The following is a 19,648-nucleotide window of genomic DNA, read 5'->3' as shown; positions in this document are numbered from 1 at the left end:
TCGAGCAGGAGCCAAACGTCTCTCTCATCTTTTGGCTTCATGGGATAATCAGTCTTTTTCTTTCCCTGTCTCACTTATCTTCTCTGTAAGGTGCTGGTGCTGGAAGTAAATCCATTTGTCAGGGGCCATGTATGAGCAAAGTCTATCCTCCCTGAGGTTCCTTTAGCACAGGGATTACAGCTAGCAGCTATCTTCTCCTGCCAAACAGCCCAGTGCAGAGCAGCGAGCATCGAGGCAGGCAACAATCCCATTCTGTTGCCTATCCAGGTCAGCCCTGCCAGCCTCCAGCCCCTACTGAACTGTGGAGGAAGTTAACTAGGATGTAGGCTGAGTAGGGACACCTTATAGGCTGATCTAAATTCAGTTTGATGTGTTTATGTTCTGATTGTTAAGGTTTAGAGAGAGAGAGAGAGAGAGAGAGAGAGAGAGAGAGACAGAGACAGAGACAGAGACAGAGACAGAGAGAGAGAGAGAGGTAGTGTTATATAACAACACAATGTGTTTCTGTGCTGTGTGTTACAGACACAGAACACCCCAGGGAGAGAGGGGTGGATGGATACAAAACCAACAAATGTGTAACCTGACAATTTGTGTTTTCTTCCACCCCTTTTAAAATACTTCCTTCAGAGTGAGACAGTTCAATTGTCAAGTTTGTGTTAAATCACTTTTAAACACTTTAAGCTTTACCACGATTGTTGGCTATCTATTGCGTTTCTGTCCCTGAGGAAGGCAGATCTCCATTTTTGATGAAAAGCAGGATGCACAGGACAGTCGTTAGGACACCTGATCGCAGCAGATCAGTCATTAGGACACCTGAATCGCAGCAGGATCAGTCATTAGGACACCTGATCGCAGCAGGATCAGTCCAGTAGCACACCTGATCGCAGCAGGATCAGTCATTAGGACACCTGATCGCAGCAGGATCAGTCATTAGGACACCTGATCGCAGCAGGATCAGTCATTAGGACACCTGATCGCAGCAGATCAGTCCATTAGGAACACTGATGCGCAGCAGGATCAGTCTTAGGACACCTGATCGCAGCAGGATCAGTCGTTAGGACACCTGATCGCAGCAGGAATCAGTCGCGTTAGGACACCTGATCGCACAGGATCAGTGCGTTAGGACACCTGATGCGCAGCAGATCAGTCTTAGGACACCTGACGCAGCAGGATCAGTCGTTAGGACACCTGATCGCAGGCAGGATCAGTCATTAGGACACCTGATCCGCAGCAGGATCAGTCAGTTAGGAACCACCTGATCGCAGCAGGATCAGTCGTTAGGTAACACCTGATCGCAGCAGGATCAGTCATTAGGACACCTGATCGCAGCAGGATCAGTCGTTAGGACACCTGATCGCAGCAGGATCAGTCGTTAGGACACCGATCGCAAGCAGGATCCGTCGTTAGGAACACCTGATCGCAGCAGGATCAGTCATAGTACACCTGATCGCAGCAGGATCGTACCAGAATAGATTCCGAAGAGCATCAGAGAGCGCATTCAAACACACACACCTGCCGTTAAGCCTTCCTAGGGAGACCAGACGTGTGTTGTGTTTCGTGTTTAGATACTCTTGTGTTTGGCGTGTTCATCTGTTGAAGTGACCCCCCCCCCCCCCCCCCCCCTGTGAGATAGAGTTCATGCAGTCCAGTGAGACTGCCTGTGAGATTACAGTCATGCCACTAGTATTCATGGGATGTGAAATAGTTCCCTGGAGAATGCTGTATGCCACTTACTCTGATAGTATTGTCAGGTAGAGGTGATGATAAAAACATTATACTTAGTCTTTATGTGTGTGTCAGAGTGCACGTCTTGTGTGTGTGTGCATGTTGTGTGTGTCTGTGTCAGAGTGCACGTGTGTTTATGAAGGGAGTGGACAGAGAGTGGGAGGAGAAGTTCCACCCTTTTCTCTTGAACACAAATCACTCCCTGTCACACACACAAGAGCAGTTGTGAGCAGCGATTGTTTGACTATCCTGACTAGCCAAACACAGAGGGGACAGACTGAGAAATGCTATAGAGAAGGAAGGAGGGAGAGAGAGATAGAGAGACAGATGGAGATAAGGAGAGAGTGAGAGAGAGAGAGAGAGAGAGAGAGAGAGAGAGAGAGAGAGAGAGAGAGGAAGAGAGGAAGAGAGGGAGAGAAGAGAGCAAAATAGCAAAAGAGAGAGAGTGAGATTTCATTATGTGTCTTCATTATGTTCATGATACCCCCCCTCTGCACCAGCCATGCTAGATCAGCTAGAACTGGCATGTCAATGCAATACACACTCTCTCTCTCACACACACACACACACACACACACACACACACACACACACACACACACACACACACACACACACACACACACACACACACACACACACACACACACACACACACAACACACAACACACACACACACACACACACACACAGAGGAAAGCACAAGTTTTTTTGGAGTATTTGCTCATGTCATCCCACCGTTAAAAATGCATCAGTCAGCTTGGGAGAGAGTTGGACAACTGAATGTCTTCAAACAAAATGTGTCTCCTGCATTTAACCCAATCAGAGAGGTGCGGGGGGCTGCCTTAATCAACGTCATCGGTGCCCGGGGAACAGTTTTTGGGGATTTATTGCCTTGCTCAAGGGCAGAACGGCAGATTCTGATTGCTTTAAAAAATAAATAATAATAATTACATTTCAGGCTCAGGGAATCAAACCAGTGACCTTTCAGTTACTGGCCCAGTGCGCTTAACCACTCTCCAACCTGCTACCTATTACCTGCTACCTGCTAGCTGCTAGCTGCTACCTGCTACCTGCTACCTGCTACCTATTACCTGCTACCTGCTAGCTGCTACCTGCTACCTATTACCTGCTAGCTGCTAGCTGCTACCTGCTACCTACTAGCTTCTACCTTCTACCTGCTACCTGCTACCTACCCTCTGCTACATTCTACCTGCTAGCTGCTACCTTCTACCTGCTAGCTGCTACCTGCTACCTGCTAGCTGCTACCTTCTACCTGCTACCTGCTAGCTGCTACCTTCTACCTGCTACCTTTTACCTGCTACCTGCTAGCTGCTACCTGCTAGCTGCTACCTGCTACCTGCTAGCTGCTAGCTGCTACCTTCTACCTGCTAGCTGCTAGGTCAGAGAAAGGAGGAGAGAAAAACACGGCGCTCGTTAACATGCTCTTTGTGTCTCTTTCCATCACAGTCTTATTGAGGGGAAGGGTTCGGATACCAATGACTGGAGTCGAGGAAAACAGCTTTACTTACCAGAGGAGGGGAGAGGGGGTTAAGAGACAGAGAAAGAGAGAGAGGAGAGGGAGGAGGGCAGAGGGAGAGAGGCAGAGGGAGAGAGGCAGAGGGAGAGGGGCAGAGGGAGGGGGGCAGAGGGAGGGAGGCAGAGGGAGGGGGGCAGAGGGAGAGAGGAGAGGGAGGGAGGCAGAGGGAGGGGGGCAGAGGGAGAGAGGCAGAGGGAGAGAGACAGAGGGAAGGGGACAGAGCGAGAGAGGCAGAGGGAGGGGGGCAGAGGGAGGGAGGCAGATGGAGGGGGGCAGATGGAGGGGGGCAGAGGGAGGGGGGCAGAGGGAGAGAGGCAGAGTGAGGGGGGCAGAGGTTAGGGAGGAGAGGGAGGGAGGCAGAGGGAGGGGGACAGAGGGAGGGGGGCAGAGGGAGGGAGGCAGAGGGAGGGGGGCAGAGGGAGAGGGGCAGAGGGAGAGAGGCAGAGAGAGAGAGACAGAGGGAGGGGGACAGAGGGAGAGAGGCAGAGGGAGGGGGGCAGTGGGAGAGAGGAGAGGGAGGGAGGCAGAGGAGAGGAGAGGGAGGGAGGCAGAGGAGAGAGGAGAGGGAGGGAGGCAGAGAGGAGAGGGAGGGAGGCAGAGGAGAGGAGAGGGAGGGAGGCAGAGGGAGGGGGACAGAGGGAGGGGGGCAGAGGGAGGGGGCAGAGGGAGAGAGGCAGAGTGAGGGGGCAGAGGGAGAGAGGAGAGGGAGGGAGGCAGAGGGAGGGGGGCAGAGGGAGGGAGGCAGAGGGAGGGGGGGAGAGGGAGAGGGGCAGAGGGAGGGAGGAGAGGGAGAGAGGCCACTGTACGCTGGCGGAAAGCCAACCCTCTAAGCCCTGGTAGCTCGTTAGCCTCTATGTTACTGACCTGATAGACCACAAGCCACCCTCCCAACCCCCCCCCCCCAGACGCAGTGCAGCCCACCGCCTCTAGGGGCAGCGGAGGGACTGGGAGAGAATAGCACCAGGAATGGAGGGACTGGGAGAGAATAGCATCAGGATGGAGAGACTGGGAGAGAATAGCATCAGGATGGAGAGACTGGGAGAGAATAGCACCAGGATGGAGGGACTGGGAGAGAATAGCACCAGGATGGAGAGACTGGGAGAGAATAGCACCAAGATGGAGGGACTGGGAGAGAATAGCACCATGATGGAGGGACTGGGAGAGAATAGCACCAGGATGGAGGGACTGGGAGAGAATAGCACCAGGATGGAGAGACTGGGAGAGAATAGCACCAGGATGGAGGGACTGGGAGAGAATAGCACCAGGATGGAGGGACTGGGAGAGAATAGCACCAGGATGGAGGGACTGGGAGAGAATAGCACCAGGATGGAGGGACTGGGAGAGAATAGCACCAGGATGGAGAGACTGGGAGAGAATAGCACCAGGATGGAGGGACTGGGAGAGAATAGCACCAGGATGGAGAGACTGGGAGAGAATAGCACCAGGATGGAGAGACTGGGAGAGAATAGCACCAGGATGGAGAGAATGGGAGAGAATAGCACCAGGATGGAGAGACTGGGAGAGAATAGCACCAGGATGGAGGGAATAGCACCAGGATGGAGGGACTGGGAGAGAATAGCACCAGGATGGAGAGACTGGGAGAGAATAGCACCAGGATGGAGGGACTGGGAGAGAATAGCACCAGGATGGAGAGACTGGGAGAGAATAGCACCAGGATGGAGGGACTGGGAGAGAATAGCACCAGGATGGAGGGACTGGGAGAGAATAGCACCAGGATGGAGAGACTGGGAGAGAATAGCACCAGGATGGAGAGACTGGGAGAGAATAGCACCAGGATGGAGAGACTGGGAGAGAATAGCACCATGATGGAGGGACTGGGAGAGAATAGCACCAGGATGGAGGGACTGGGAGAGAATAGCACCAGGATGGAGAGACTGGGAGAGAATAGCACCAGGATGGAGGGACTGGGAGAGAATAGCACCAGGATGGAGGGACTGGGAGAGAATAGCACCAGGATGGAGAGACTGGGAGAGAATAGCACCAGGATGGAGGGACTGGGAGAGAATAGCACCAGGATGGAGGGACTGGGAGAGAATAGCACCAGGATGGAGGGACTGGGAGAGAATAGCACCAGGATGGAGGGACTGGGAGAGAATAGCACCAGGATGGAGAGACTGGGAGAGAATAGCACCAGGATGGAGGGACTGGGAGAGAATAGCACCAGGATGGAGAGACTGGGAGAGAATAGCACCAGGATGGAGAGACTGGGAGAGAATAGCACCAGGATGGAGAGAATGGGAGAGAATAGCACCAGGATGGAGAGACTGGGAGAGAATAGCACCAGGATGGAGGGAATAGCACCAGGATGGAGGGACTGGGAGAGAATAGCACCAGGATGGAGAGACTGGGAGAGAATAGCACCAGGATGGAGGGACTGGGAGAGAATAGCACCAGGATGGAGGGACTGGGAGAGAATAGCACCAGGATGGAGAGACTGGGAGAGAATAGCACCAGGATGGAGAGACTGGGAGAGAATAGCACCAGGATGGAGAGACTGGGAGAGAATAGCACCAGGATGGAGGGAATAGCACCAGGATGGAGAGACTGGGAGAGAATAGCACCAGGATGGAGGGACTGGGAGGGAATAGCACCAGGATGGAGGGAGTGGGAGAGAATAGCACCAGGATGGAGGGACTAGCACCAGGATGGAGAGACTGGGAGAGAATAGCACCAGGATGGAGAGACTGGGAGAGAATAGCACCAGGATGGAGAGACTGGGAGAGAATAGCACCAGGATGGAGAGACTGGGAGAGAATAGCACCAGGATGGAGGGACTGGGAGAGAATAGCACCAGGATGGAGGGAATAGCACCAGGATGGAGGGAATAGCACCAGGATGGAGGGAATAGCACCAGGATGGAGGGACTGGGAGAGAATTGCACCAGGATGGAGGGAATAGCACCAGGATGGAGAGACTGGGAGAGAATAGCACCAGGATGGAGAGACTGGGAGAGAATAGCACCAGGATGGAGGGAATAGCACCAGGATGGAGAGACTGGGAGAGAATAGCACCAGGATGGAGAGACTGGGAGAGAATAGCACCAGGATGGAGGGAATAGCACCAGGATGGAGAGACTGGGAGAGAATAGCACCAGGATGGAGAGACTGGGAGAGAATAGCACCAGGATGGAGAGACTGGGAGAGAATAGCACCAGGATGGAGGGACTGGGAGAGAATAGCACCAGGATGGAGGGACTGGGAGAGAATAGCACCAGGATGGAGAGACTGGGAGAGAATAGCACCAGGATGGAGAGACTGGGAGAGAATAGCACCAGGATGGAGGGACTGGGAGAGAATAGCACCAGCATGCAGGCTGGGTACAGCGTTTTAAGTTATTTTGGGTCTTTAAAAAGGCCTCTCAGCATCTGTTTAGAGGCCCATTTTACTCTACTATCACATGTGGGATGTCTCGCATCTCGCGTCTCCCCTCAACTCCCCCCGTCTCCAACATCTGGCTCCATAGTGTTTAGTGTTGGCTGCTGCTGCTCTGGCCTCAGGCCGCGGCTTAAACAGCTTCTCAAACCCTTTACGTTATTTTATATTTAACGCTTACTGAAACATGCAGCACCTCCATCCATTCCCCCATTTCTCTTTACGTCCCTCAACACCTTTGGACTTTTATTTTCCTTCCCTTGTTTATTTCCCTCTATTTTATTGATCATGGATTTCCTCCATTCTTTCTCCCTTACAGCAGGTGTGTGTGTTTGTCTGTGTGTGTGTGTGTTGGTCTGTGTGTGTGTTTGTCTGTGTGTGTGTGTGTGTTTGTGTGTGTGTGTGTGTGTGTGTTTGTCTGTCTGTGTGTGTTTTTCTGTGTGTGTGTGTGTGTGTGTGTGTTTGTCTGTGTGTGTGTGTGTTTGTCTCTGTGTGTGTGTGTGTGTGTGTGTGTGTGTGTGTGTGTGTGTGTGTGTGTGTGTGTGTGTGTGTGTGTGTGTGTGTGTGTGTGTGTGTGTGTGTGCAGGTTAAAAGGGAGTGATTGAGAGGTTTATGTGCATTAGTAGCTGGGTTATTTTACTACCATTGTAACACTCTGTCTGTTTGATAAGCCGTTTCCTGTGGCTCAGCCAAAATCCAAGATGGTCGCTTGTCGTTCCTGTTCTATTGTCTCCGTCTCTCTCTGTCTCTGTTAGTGATATTATAGACTCAATTACCCAAGCTAATGGACTTTGGGGACAAACATGGGCTATGTGGAATATTCTGGCAGCAATGTGGAGTGACTAGGGGAAGAATTGTGACTTTATTAAGAGGAAATCCCTCGCTTGTTAGGGTCTTTCAACGTTTCCCTGACATCTTTAAAAAGTGGCTGGTCAGCCCAAGACATACTTAATGGACATATGGCCACGGCACTGTATTATTTGGATGTTAGCAATGATGTGTTAGCTTCATGGCTAATGCTAACCTCTCTCTCTCTCTCTCTCTCTCTGTTTCTTTCTTTCTCTCTCTCTCCCTTCTCTCTCTCTCTCTCTCTCTCTCTCTCTCTCTCTCTCTCTCTCTCTCTCCCTTCTCTCTCTCTCTCTCTCTCTCTCTCTCTCTCTCTCTCTCTCTCTCTCTCCCTTCTCTCTCTCTCTCTCTCTCTCTCTCTCTCTCTCTCTCTCTCTCTCTCTCTCTCTCTCTCTCTCTCTCTCTCTCTCTCTCTCTCTCTCTCTCTCTCTCTCTCTCTGTTTCTTTCTTTCTCTCTCCCTTCTCTCTCTCTCTCTCTCTCTCTCTCTCTCTCTCTCTCTCTCTCTCTCTCTCTCTCTCTCTCTCTCTCTCTCTCTCTCTCAGCAACCTCTAATGGCACCATGGAGGGGCTTGAGAACCAGGAGGGAGGAGTTTGCAAGATGAAATCCATGAAGATAATCATGAAAGTGGGACAAAGTGAGTATTTCTACTACCAGTTAATTCATGCAAAACGACACATGTGAGTGTCTGTGAGCAGCAGCGTGAAGTCAGGAACAGATAACCATACAGTCTTTGTATGATACTGTATTTGCATGTACACACTATAAGGTTATCTGAGGTATTACCTACTGCATTATTCAACTCAATAGCCTCCATGACACTTAGGACAGAGATTGAGAGACAGAGAGACTTAGAGACTGATGTAATGGATCATGAGATGGATCCCCATGTACACATCTGTCCTCTGTGATGACGCCCGCCCGGTCCCTGCTGATAATTTAACGACCATGATTATTCATAAATCAGTTGCCTCGCCACCCAACGGGGTCATTTTCCCCCAGGTCGCCATCTACAACAGTAGCAGCTGCTCACTGAGAATTGCTGAAGGTCAGGGAATTAATCAGGAGTGCACACACACACACACACACACACACACACACACACACACACACACACACACACACACACACACACACACACACACACACACACACACACACACACACACACACACACACACACACACACACACACACACACACGCACACACAGAGTGAATCATCCATGTCTTGATGGTTGTCTTCCAGATCCCTCTGATCCTGTCTCACCCAAAGACAAAGACCACCCCACCAGATACCCTCCCAAGCAGCCCGACACAGTGGGAGAAGACTCCTACAAACCAAACCAAGTGCTGGAGAAGACAGGTAACAACAAGTCATAAGGCAGTCGAGGGTTCTTTTCTAACTAAGTTTGGTAAAAGCAGGTTGAGAGTTTGTGTGAGTGTGTGTACGTGTATGTGTGTGTGTGGTTATGTGTGTGTGTGTGCGTGTGAGCATGAGTGTATTGAAGCACAGGAAGTAAAGGTCAGCAATTCCTCTCCTGGTAATTGAAAGTTACCCATAAAAGTGATAGGCATCTCTGGGCTCATAGCCTACAGTATCCCAGCCCCACTCCTGGCTCTCAGCAAGGTGACTAACCCCTGACCCCTAACCCCTTACCCTGGCTCCCCCGTCAGCAAAGTGACATGTTCATGAAAACCATCCAATCGCTATCCAAAATCTGAACAGCCTTTTTCAGCACAGACACGCACGCACGCACGCACGCACGCACGCACGCACGCACGCACGCACGCACGCACACACACACACACACACACACACACACACACACACACACACACACACACACACACACACACACACACACACTGTTCTTATCTATGCTATTAATTGCAGTCAAAATCTACAAAGGAAAACCAGACCCTCAATTTCCGCAATTAACTTTATTTTGAAGAAATCAGTCGAGGAGTGACAACAAGCTGATCTATATAAAACGCTGCCAGGCCTCTGGCCCCACCTTTCTGTTTTCACCCTCTGACGACCGGCGTACGGATCTGCCAGGGCGCCACTAAATCCTCGTTGGCACCACACTCTGCAGACCTCAGCATCTTCTCCTCTCCTGTCTGTTTCCACCTCATCCCTCCTCCTCGGGTCAGAGCAGAAGCATATGGGCATCAGTGGTATGAGCAGAGTGTCTGAGGCAGCATAATCCCCTTGTTAAACAACGGAAGGGTCCCTGCGTCGGGCCCACTGCCATTCCCCATAGCTGTGGCACTAGGCCCTAAGGGGAACCAGACAGGGAGACACAGTAATCCTGCAGCCCAGCGAGGAGGCCCCTATCCCGGGGGAGGGTGGGGTGCAGACCTGCCCTTGAGTCTTGGAAGTATACCAGAGTGGTTGTTATGAATCGATATGACACAGCTCATGTTGCTTCTTCCATCTTATAATACGATCTAATTCCCTGTGGACCTAGTAATAAGTAGAACATGAATGTGTCTATATTCATTATAGGTTTAGTTTGTTATTGAAATGCTACTGCATCGTGCTCTATGTGGGACTGTGCCGTAGCTCCTAGGTCATAGGGATCACAAGCTGAATTTGAATAGAGCGCAGATGGATTGTGAGAGCTGTGTGAGAGCAGCCCTCACTCTCTGGTCATTGTGCTCCTTCCACCTGTCTTCCATATTCACTGTGACACAATGAAAATATTGTGCGGGAGAAAGGGAGAGAGAGAGAGAGGGAGAGAGAGGGAGAGAGAGGGAGAGGGAGAGTGAGAGAGGGAGAGTGAGAGAGGGAGAGAGGGAGAGGGAGATAGGGAGAGAAAGAAGGAGAGAGAGAGAGAGGGAGAGAAAGAAGGAGAAAGAGAGAGAGAAAGGGAGAGAGAGGGAGGGAGAGAGGGAGAGGGAGAGAAAGAAGGAGAAAGAGAGAGAGAAAGGGAGAGAGAGAGAGAGGGGGAGGGAGAGAAAGAAGGAGAGAGAGAGGGAGAGGGAGAGAAAGAAGGAGAGAGAGAGAGAGAGAGGGAGATAGGGAGAGAAAGAAGGAGAGAGAGAGAGAGTGAGAGGGAGAGAAAGAAGGAGAAAGAGAGAGAGAAAGGGAGAGAGAGGGAGGGAGAGAGGGAGAGGGAGAGAAAGAAGGAGAAAGAGAGAGAGAGAGAAAGGGAGGGAGGGAGAGAGAGAGAGAGAGAGAGAGAGAGGGGAGAGAGAGGGAGAGAGAGAGAGAGAGGGAGGGAGAGGGAGAGAAAGAAGGAGAAAGAGAGAGAGAGAGAGAAAGGGAGAGGGGGAGAGAGAGGGAGAGAGGGAGAGAAAGAAGGAGAGAGAGAGATGGAGAGAAAGAGAGAGAAAGGGAGAGAGAGAGGGGGGAGAGAGAGAGAGAGAGAGGGGGGAGGGGGAGAGAGAGAGAGAGAGAGGGGGAGAGAGAGAAAGAAGGAGAAAGAGAGAGAGAGAAAGGGAGAAAGAGAGAGAGAGAAAGAGGGAGGGAGAAAATGGGCAAGGAGAATCTGAACGGAGACCCCCTAACCCCTCCCTCTTTTTCTCCATTCTCCCTCCATCTCACCTCCTTCTGTATGAATATTAACAGGGTTAATTCATTATTTTCACTCACAGTTTACATTTTTTCTCCTCTCAGATTCGTCGTACAGGGAGGGCGAGGGCGACCAGGGGCCGGGCGGTAAATCCTCCAGCATCATCGGCTCCGAGGGGGCCCTGTTAGCATGCATCATCTCGGGCAGCGTCATCTTCATCGTCATCATCATCATGCTGGTCCTGCTGTTGCTCAAGTACCGGCGGCGGCACCGCAAGCACTCTCCGCAGCACGGCACCACGCTGTCCCTCAGCACACTGGCCACGCCCAAACGGGGCAACAACAATGGCTCGGAGCCCAGTGACATCATCATCCCTCTCAGGACTTCAGACAGCGTCTTCTGCCCGCACTACGAGAAAGTGAGCGGGGACTACGGTCACCCGGTGTACATCGTTCAGGAGATGCCCCCTCAGAGCCCTGCCAACATCTACTACAAGGTCTAAACTCACCTCCCTGGCAGGGCGCTTTTTGGATTGGTCCCTCCTTTCCCATCTCTCTGTTATTGTTCTTGTTGTTTTTACAGAAACGTTACTATTGTGGTTATTATTCCTTGTTGTTGGGATTCGTTGGAGAACACAAAAAGAAAAGCTGCTCGCTGGGGATTTTTGGGGGAATACCTCCTATCCGCTCCTTTTCTCTCCCAGCAGCTTGCGTGTTTGTGTGTCTGGACAGACGGACGGACGGACGGACGGACGGACGGACGGACGGACGGACGGACGGACGGACGGACGGACGGACAGATGGATAGTTGGAGAGACAGAAAGATGCCCCCCTACACGTGTTTGTTTTGGATACACAGAAGGAAAAGAGGAGTTGACCCAAACCTCCCTGGATATCCTGCTCTGGGATTCTCCCCGAGAGAGACTACTGCTGGGAAAGAGAGGGAAAGAGACAACGGAGGGAGAAAGAGAGGGATGGCAGAGAGAGGAAAAGGAGAGAAGGGGCGGACCATGAACTCATGTCAGTAATGGCAGTTAGCCCCTCTGTCCAGAGACACTTTGTGGATTCAGTAACGGGAGCGGAAATATCCACTCTGGGACAATCCCAATTGACACACGGACATCAACTTATCACCCACACAACCACCCACTCACTCACCCTATCACCCACCCACACACACCCACTCACACACCCACATACTCACCCACTGTCAGTCATTGTGAACTGTTCAGACCCTCGTACTAGTTACGACCCATATTTCCCTCATCGTTCCGACCACACCTTTTACTTTCTTGCATCATTAATCGTTACCGTGGTTACTTGAAAAAAGGTTTTGGAGAAGAAGAAAAAAATACGATTCCTTTTTATAGCGTCAGATTGTTAGTTCATTCCTGGTATTGTTCAACTTGCAGATAGATTCATTTTTTTGTAATGTGGTTTTGTCGCAGCTCATGCAGTGCTGGTGTACGTGACTTTCACACACACACACACACACACACACACACACACACACACACACACACACACACACACACACACACACACACACACACACACACACACACACACACACACACACACACACACACACACACACACACACACACACAGCAGCCCAGCACTGGGAGAGCAGAAAGCAGGACTTAGAGAGGGCTGGGCCATATGGAAGATGAGGTGTTTGATTTGTGTTCCGTCCCATCGGGGGACATGCTGCTCATTCTACTCCCTCTGAGTGGTCAGGGCTCGCCAGGTGGCTTCTGGGAAGGGTGGAGGACCTAAATGAATGCTAGAGCAGCACTTTTTACCCCCCACTGTCTCTCTCTCTTTTCCCTCAGTCAAGCAGTCAGATCACAGAGAGGGAGAGAGAGGCGCTGGCAGAGGAGGTGAAAGAGAGAGAGGATAGAAGCTGTATCCCTTTCAGTATAGTTGTAATAGTAGCAAGGACTGACTTTCCATAGATGGGCCTTTACAACACCGAGAGGTGTTAGTGAACCGGAAATAGAGGCAATAAGAAATCCCACCATGCCTTGCTGCTGCAGTTTCAGCTACATGGAGGAAAGGTAAAGATAAGAGAAGCCCAGTTCTGGTGGAGTTTAACCCAGCCGCTGGCTGAAACAGAGAGGCCCAGTTCTGGTGGAGTTTAACCCAGCCGCTGTCTGAAACAGAGAGGCCCAGTTCTGGTGGAGTTTAACCCAGCCGCTGTCTGAAACAGAGAGGCCCAGTTCTGGTAGAGTTTAACCCAGCCGCTGGCTGAAACAGAGAGGCCCAGGTCTGGTGGAGTTTTACCCAGCCGCTGGCTGAAACAGAGAGGCCCAGGTCTAAGTGGAGTTTAACCCAGCCGCTGGCTGAAACAGAGAGGCCCAGGTCTAAGTGGAGTTTAACCCAGCCGCTGGCAGAAACAGAGAGGCCCAGGTCTAAGTGGAGTTTAACCCAGCCGCTGGCTGAAACAGCTCTAGGTTCCATAATGTCTGCTCCCAGGGGCAACAAGAACCGTTGCTATCCTACACAACTTTAAAAAGCACAGGGACATCAAAGCTCATTGTCACTGTTCTCAAACATCATCTTTAGCATTTCCTTGTTGTTTTTTTTTTTACTATTAAATGTTTTGTTATTTAGAAAAATAGATGTACATTTAAAGGAGGACATTTTGAAACAGAAAGAGTAAGAAATAAACCATATGAAAAATCATTATTTATTCATCATAGACCCACTAAATCAAATCAAATCAAATGTATTTATAAAGCCCTTCTTACATCAGCTGATATCTCAAAGTGCTGTACAGAAACCCAGCCTAAAACCCCAAACAGCAAAGCAATGCAGGTGTAGAAGCACGTGTGTTGTCAGAAAGACAGTGATGAGAAGTAAACGTTAATATTGTCTGGTATAAAAAAGTACACATTATGCAAGCTAGGGGGTTTGATGGATCTAATTCACCCATAATGTCCCATCTTTTCATTAACTTCCACCCAGAGACACAGGACTAGGGCCTGGGAAGGGGTTAGGGAAGGCAGCCTGGACATATGCTCCAAGGGGAGAGGAGGTTGTTGGATCCAAAATAGCGTAACCACGAGGCAGACCAGCAGTGTATCCCACACTCCTTCACTGTAGCATCTCCCAAAGGAACATGGGGAAGACTCTCATGATGACCCTGTGCCCCTCTTTCCCCACGCTACCGTGTGCGTGCGTGTGTGTGTGTGTATGTGTGTGTGTGTCTCCTTTTGAGCAAGGCCAGTGAAAGACAGCCATTTTGTTCTCTTTATTCACACACATTTGAAAACATTGACTTAAGAAAATGAGAACACGATTGTGACTTATACCACGCCCAATCATGTATCTGTTCGCAACCAGCATTCTCATTAGTTCATTAAGAACATCAAATTTCACCAAGCCTTGTATGATCTGGGGTTTGTGCCTCTAAGAGGCTACAAAATCTGCAAATATGCAATTTCTATTTATTTTTTTAAGAATTGAGAGAAATCTACACCTATGGAAAAGTGTTCTTAAAAACCACTGAGAGATGTGACAACAAACAGGACGTAAACAAAACGAGTAAAATACATCACACGAGCCTGCTGTTAGAGTTTTTGATTTCTAGTATTATTTTAAACTTTTTCATTTTTTTTTTATTTTTACTGTGTGCCGTAGTTCCAAGGTAAACTGTGAAGAAAAAAAAAGAAACGTTTTGAAAATGAGATGCACCTGGACAGTTATTTAAGAAAAAGTGAGAGAAAAAAAACTAAAAACACACCAGGAATCACAAACAAATTGATGTTTAGTTGCGACTGCGACAGAATATGACAATCGTTTTAGTTTCTTTGAATCTGACGTCCTTATCCTAGCTAACGTACAACTGACATTCTTCTAACATGGCTAGGGTCGTTTTTTCTGTCTCTGTTATATGAATGAAATGTTGCAGCAATGTTGAGAGAATGTTAGTAAGCTGGCTAGGAGAAGTACTTCAGGCTACTGTAAAATGCCTTGCTCGTATTGGTCAGCCCTTGGTCACCTGACTCAGTAATTTTGCACCGTTCTTCTGTAGGTAAGAAACTGTAAATACATGAATGTTTGTATTGTTTATGGATCCCGGGGTTGTTACAATAGCCTTATTCACCTTTTTAGGAAAGTAAATGGAAATGAATAAAGAGCAAATGGAACATCAGTAAAACAGAGCATACTTTTGTTGGTAAATAGCTTGTGTATATATTGACAAGATCAATAAAACAATGTTTTTATCAACTCTTAAAGTAAGATGTTTTGTATAGAATTAGTTTTTTTTTTTTTTTTTGCTATGTATTTTTAGCTAGCGCTCGTTGGAAAGCCCTTGTCCGCCTCCCACTCCCTCCCCTTTTGCACTGTTTCCATGGCAATTTGGTTTGGAAACAATCGAGAGAAAAAGTTGCCAAACCGACTGCTGCATATTCGTGTGAACCATAAATATTTATTGAATTCATATTTGTTGTTGTTCTGTAATTTTTTTTTTTAAATTTGATTTCTGTTCAGTAAGTGACACAGTATTACGATTGCGTTGTTCATTTGTCTCCCTGTCCTGGTTTCGTTAGTCTGTCCTGGTTTCCTTAGTCTGTCCTGGTTTCCAGGTGGCTGTATCTGTAACCCCTCCCCTTGCAGTTTGAGATGACCAGGCCGTTGAAATGGTTAAACATTCAAAAACTAAATAAACTAAAGTGACACACATTCCACCAGTCTGTTAAGAACTGAAAATGTTTTTCAATAAAATGTTTTTCCTATGGACATGCCGTCTGTGTTTTCCTATGGACATGCCCGTCTGTGTTTTCCTATGGACATGCCCGTCTGTGTTTTCCTATGGACATGCCCGTCTGTGTTTTCCTATGGACATGCCCGTCTGTCTGTGCTGTTTTGAGTCTGTATTTCTGAATTAGATGGGATTTTCTGAACTTATGGGTTCTCTACAGGACATCACGCGGTGCCACACTTGTGGTTACATATGTTTTGCACTGCAGAACACGTCAACCTTCCCTAGATACAGCATTTCATACTATTGGAAGGCATTGACATCTTACCAAGACAAATTATTTGAGTACGCTGGCAGATCATTTCACTTTAACCTTAAAAAGCCTTGAAACAGGTCAGAATATCTTCAAACAAGACAAATTAATCTTGATGCATTTTCTGGGTGAGCGGAATCAACTCAAAACAGCTCCTTTTCAGTTCATGATCTCAGTACAATACAAAAGAAAATTGATGTAAATGTTTTATTTTTCATTTTACGTTTGTTAGTCTCTAAGAAATGTAAGCACGTGTTTCTCTGGTGTGTGTCTGTGTGCTGTTTCTCTGTTGTGTGTCTGTGTGCTGTTTCTCTGTTGTGTGTCTGTGTGCTGTTTCTCTGGTGTGTGTCTGTGTGCTGTTTCTCTGGTGTGTGTCTGTGTGCTGTTTCTCTGGTGTGTGTCTGTGTGCTGTTTCTCTGGTGTGTGTCTGTGTGCTGTTTCTCTGGTGTGTGTCTGTGTGCTGTTTCTCTGGTGTGTGTCTGTGTGCTGTTTCTCTGGTGTGTGTCTGTGTGCTGTTTCTCTGTTGTGTGTCTGTGTGCTGTTTCTCTGTTGTGTGTCTGTGTGCTGTTTCTCTGGTGTGTGTCTGTGTGCTGTTTCTCTGTTGTGTGTCTGTGTGCTGTTTCTCTGGTGTGTGTCTGTGTGCTGTTTCTCTGGTGTGTGTCTGTGTGCTGTTTCTTTCTTTCATTGTCTGAGTATGTTTAAGAATGTAGTTCAGTATATCAGTAGTATCTGTATACTGTATATCAGTAGCCAGTAGTATCTGTATACTGTATATCAGTAGCCAGTAGTATCTGTATACTATATATCAGTAGCCAGTAGTATCTGTATACTGTATATCAGTAGCCAGTAGTATCTGTATACTATATATCAGTAGCCAGTAGTATCTGTATACTGTATGTCAGTAGCCAGTAGTATCTGTATACTGTATATCAGTAGCCAGTTGTATCTGTATACTATATATCAGTAGCCAGTAGTATCTGTATACTGTATATCAGTAGCAAGTAGTATCTGTATACTATATATCAGTAGCCAGTAGTATCTGTATACTGTATATCAGTAGCCAGTAGTATCTGCATACTGTATATCAGTAGCCAGTAGTATCTGTATAGTGTATGTCAGTAGCCAGTAGCCAGTAGTATCTGTATACTATATATCAGTAGCCAGTAGTATCTGTATACTATATATCAGTAGCCAGTAGTATCTGTATACTGTATGTCAGTAGCCAGTAGTATCTGTATACTATATATCAGTAGCCAGTAGTATCTGTATACTGTATGTCAGTAGCCAGTAGTATCTGTATACTGTATATCAGTAGCCAGTAGTATTTGTATACTATATATCAGTAGCCAGTAGTATACTATATATCAGTAGCCAGTAGTATCTGTATACTGTATATCAGTAGCCAGTAGTATACTATATATCAGTAGCCAGTAGTATCTGTATACTGTATATCAGTAGCCAGTAGTATCTGATATCAGTAGCCAGGCTGTGTATAGGTGTGGTCCTCTGCTCGGCTCTCTGTACAGGGTGGTCCATTGAGCTGTGGTCCGGGGTGATGATGTCATGGCGGGCTGTGATTAAGAGGGCCTCTTGGCTCTCGACGGGGGACACTGGCTCTCTGGAACAAACCCAACAACCTAGTGCAGAGCAAGCCAGACCAGAGCAGCCTGTGTCCTGCCTGGATCAAGTCTACACTAGGTGAAAGATTAGTGGAATCTGTGTTTATTTAATTTAATTTTTTCACCTTTTTTTAACTAGGTAAGCTAGTTGAGAACAAGTTCTCATTTACAATTGCGACCTGGCCAAGATAAAGCAAAGCACTTGCGACACAAACAACAACACAGAGTTACACATGGAATAAACAAGGGTACAGTCAATAACACAATAGAAAAAAAAGAAAGTCTATATACAGTGTGTGCAAATGGCGTGAGGAGGTAAGGCAAAAAACAGGCCATAGTAGCGAAGTAATTACAATTTAGCAGATTAACACTGGAGTGATAAATGAGCAGATGATGATGTGCAAGTAGAAATACTGGTGTGCAAAAGAGCAGAACATTTAATAAAAACAATATGGGGATGAGGTAGGTAGATTGGATGGGCTATTTACAGATGGGCTATATACAGCTGCAGCGCTCAGATATCTGATGTTTAAAGTTAGTGAGGGAAATATAAGTGGGTAGCTGGACAGGTAGGATGACTGACAGTGAAGGTGAACAGGTGGTCCCGGATCAGGTGACAGAGGAATGGATGAGACTGAGGCAGGAATTCCTTTAACCATAAAGTGGTATATTTACTGGGTCGTCTGCTGCATAACAAAGGGAAAAAAAAAATGTATCCAATCAAATTCATAATCACAAAAACCAAATCATAACAATCATTCATTAATAACATAATTAGGTAATTCAGCAATTCAGTTCAATAAGAAGTCAATAGGAATTATCCTTGAGTCATTTATGCTCATAACTATTCATCATAATCATGAGAAGACTAATACAAATAATGAAATCAGTGATCGGTTATTCAATCTATAACCCCCATCAGTTTGATATCAGAATTGATCATTTCAGCAAACATATACGTTTTATATTTCACCCTTTCAAGTTTGTCTTCATATGTACATGTCATTTCATTACATATTAACCATATATCGATGGCATAATTGGCCTGTGATGATCTGCAGGGCCGTGATCGTTGACCAATCACATTACACAATAGGTTTGAGGCGTGCGCTCCAAGCCGCGCTCCGCGGTAATAACTATAAACAATAACTGATGGCCCACTCTCCCGATCGCAACAGATAGTTCAAATGAAAAGGTAACAGATTCGGTGGATTTACATGGATTCATGGACGCACAGAACGTCTGGATTAAGTCCTGCCTGGATCAAGCATTTTAGACCAGCCAGTGTCTTGGCTGGATCAAGTCTACACTAGGGGCTGTAGCATTTTAGACCAGCTAGTGTCTTGGCTGGATCAAGTCTACACTAGGGCTGTAGCATTTTAGACCAGCCAACCCTTAGACCTAGTCCATAGGCCTAAGGGTTTTTCGGCTGTCCCAATAAAATATAATTTTTTGGAATCTCCTATGGGGATTGAATCCAAAAGAGTTCTTCCAGGTAAAAAATAAATAAAAAAGATTGTACAATAGATCAGCTACTGAATATCTGACTGGGTTATTCAAACCCACTCGTTGTCCTCCATCTAGCTACATATATCACCATTGTTATTATCCTGGACCCGAACACCAAAATACATTCCTGTGTTCGGGTCAAAATCCCTATAAATCACTGAGTATTAACAACACATCCTGGATCACTGTGCTGTGAAATATATCCCAATTAAAATAGTCACTAGGTCTATGCTATTGTGCAGCATTGATGTGCAGTCGGATTTTGGGTAAGAACTGGCTGTGATGCTAGGGGTCAGATTATTATTATTTTTTTAAATAATGTTCCCAAGGTAAACAGAATTATTCTCAGGTCCAGATCGTAGAATAAGCATATAATTTACAGATTAGGATAGAAAACACTCCAAAGTTTCCAAAACTGTCAAAATATTGTCTGTGAGTATAACAAAACTGATTCTGCAGGCGAAAACCTGAGAA

General features: G+C 47.5%; 1 protein-coding gene across 1 annotated transcript in view; it reads left to right on the top strand.

The window, feature by feature from the left end:
• The window catches only part of LOC120037815 (ephrin-B2a-like), a 32,747-nt gene extending 20,995 nt beyond the window's left edge, over positions 1 to 11,752 (top strand). The window contains exons 3-5 of the mRNA XM_038983779.1: positions 8,048 to 8,140; positions 8,752 to 8,868; positions 11,128 to 11,752. Of these exons, the coding sequence (XP_038839707.1) occupies positions 8,048 to 8,140; positions 8,752 to 8,868; positions 11,128 to 11,525 (608 nt within the window). The 3' untranslated portion in view covers positions 11,526 to 11,752. The remainder of the gene's footprint in view (positions 1 to 8,047; positions 8,141 to 8,751; positions 8,869 to 11,127) is intronic.
• Positions 11,753 to 19,648: the final 7,896 nt, after the last annotated feature.

Source organism: Salvelinus namaycush, unplaced genomic scaffold (assembly GCF_016432855.1).
Source record: "Salvelinus namaycush isolate Seneca unplaced genomic scaffold, SaNama_1.0 Scaffold189, whole genome shotgun sequence".
Taxonomy (NCBI): Eukaryota; Metazoa; Chordata; class Actinopteri; order Salmoniformes; family Salmonidae; genus Salvelinus; species Salvelinus namaycush.
The sequence above is the reverse complement of the archived record's forward strand: the minus strand, read 5'-3'. Positions and strand labels throughout refer to the sequence as shown.